General features: G+C 47.0%; 1 protein-coding gene across 1 annotated transcript; it reads right to left on the bottom strand.

The window, feature by feature from the left end:
* Positions 1-386: 386 nt before the first annotated feature.
* On the bottom strand, positions 387-1,441 carry MC4R (melanocortin 4 receptor). Its single transcript, XM_003788421.2, has one exon. It carries the CDS (start codon positions 1,388-1,390, stop codon positions 392-394), a length of 999 nt encoding a protein of 332 aa, XP_003788469.1. The 5' UTR covers positions 1,391-1,441; the 3' UTR covers positions 387-391.
* Positions 1,442-1,692: the final 251 nt, after the last annotated feature.

Raw genomic sequence — 1,692 nt, 5'->3', positions numbered from 1 at the left:
ATTAGGAAGCATTTATTAGAATATATTTAATGAGGATCTGATTTCTATGTTACCAAAGTAAGCAGTGTCAATCCTTAATAAGTAACAAGAAAGAGACATTATTAAGCTTTTAATAAGGACATTTTCCCTTTTTCTTTTTTTTGCAAATTCACAGAGCCTATAATCTATAACATGGATTACCATTTTACAGCCAAAAGGTAGCATGGCATTGCAAATAATACAGAGTGTGTGCATTTTTCTTTTTAAAAATCATAAACTGAAATTTACACAGTGGATATTTTCAACCCATGCCCTACACAGAAGAGAAAGCTGTTGCCCAAATACACTGTGGGTGTCGGGTAAGGATGAGAAAGTCTCTTCTGCACGTTTTTAGTCTCTCCTCCAGCCCCACTTAATACCTGCTGGACAAGTCACAGAGGCCTCCGAGGGGATAGCAACAGATGATCTCTTTGAAGGTTTTCCTCAGTTCTTGACTGCGGAGTGCATAGATCAGAGGATCGATGACGGAGTTACACATGATCAGGATGAGATACAAGTTAAAGTGAGACATGAAGCACACACAGTATGGGTTCTGGGGACAGGAGATGTAGAAGATCAGGTGGAGGAAGAAAGGGGCCCAGCAGACGACAAAGACGCCGATCAGTATGGTCAGGGTGATGGCGCCCTTCATGTTGGCGCCTTGGCGGATGGCGCCAGTGCCCGGGAGGACTGCGATCCTCTTAATGTGAAGCCTGGCCATGAGGAACATGTGCACATAGAGAGAAGCCATGAGAGCCAGCATGGTGAGGAACATGGTGATGAGGCAGATGATGACAGCACTGCTGTCTGAGTAAATGATGAACAGAACGCCCGAGACGGTGCAAGCTGCCCAGATGCAACTTATGATGATCCCAACCCGCTTAACCGTCATGATATTATGGTACTGGAGAGCGTAAAAGATAGTAAAATACCTGTCCACTGCGATTGAAAGCAGGCTGCAAATTGACGCAAGCAAGGAGCTACAGATCACTGAATCAATGACATTATCAATATTCACTGTGAAACTCTGAGCGTCAGTGTCTGTACTGTTTAATAGGGTGATGACAATGGTTTCTGATCCGTTGGAAACGCTCACCAGCATATCAGCCACAGCCAGGCTACAGATGAAAAAGTACATGGGCGAATGCAGATTCTTATTCTTGGCTATTGCCACAATCACTAGGATATTCTCCAGCAAACTGATGACCCCCAGAGTCACAAAGACCTCAGGAGAGACAAAAAGTTGCTCGTAGCACCCTCCATCCGAGTAGCCCTTTCCCAGGGACTCACTGGCGTTGCGGTGCGGTCCCAGGCTGCTGCGGTTCCAGAAGTGCAGAGAAGTGTGCATCCCGCGCTGGTGGGTGGCGTTCATCGCGCCGCCAGGGCTCTCGCGTCCCCCTGAATTCGCTTAATCTGCCGGCTCAGGGAGCTTCACCTGTCGGAAAGGTCTGCGGCTGACATCTGCATGCCTGCTGGGAATGAATGTCACAGCTCCAGGGCGTGCAGTGGAGTTTTTAATCTCTTTTAGGAAGGGCTCTGATCATCACCGACTTAAAATCTCAGGCTGCACCACGCGCGTTTTCGGCTGAAAGAGTCCGCTTTCGCTTTTTCCTTCTCTCTTCCGCTTCAACTTTAGTCTTATGCATCCAGGGTCTTTTTCAAAATAATTTTCCC

The sequence above is a fragment of the Otolemur garnettii genome, unplaced genomic scaffold, assembly GCF_000181295.1.
Source record: "Otolemur garnettii isolate 467f Iridium unplaced genomic scaffold, OtoGar3 scaffold00027, whole genome shotgun sequence".
NCBI classification, from domain to species: Eukaryota; Metazoa; Chordata; class Mammalia; order Primates; family Galagidae; genus Otolemur; species Otolemur garnettii.
The sequence above is the reverse complement of the archived record's forward strand: the minus strand, read 5'-3'. Positions and strand labels throughout refer to the sequence as shown.

What these genes read in the sequence shown, in the direction of transcription:
- MC4R (XM_003788421.2), bottom strand. Translation starts at nt 1,390, where the DNA reads ATGAACGCCACCCACCAGCGCGGGATGCACACTTCTCTGCACTTCTGG.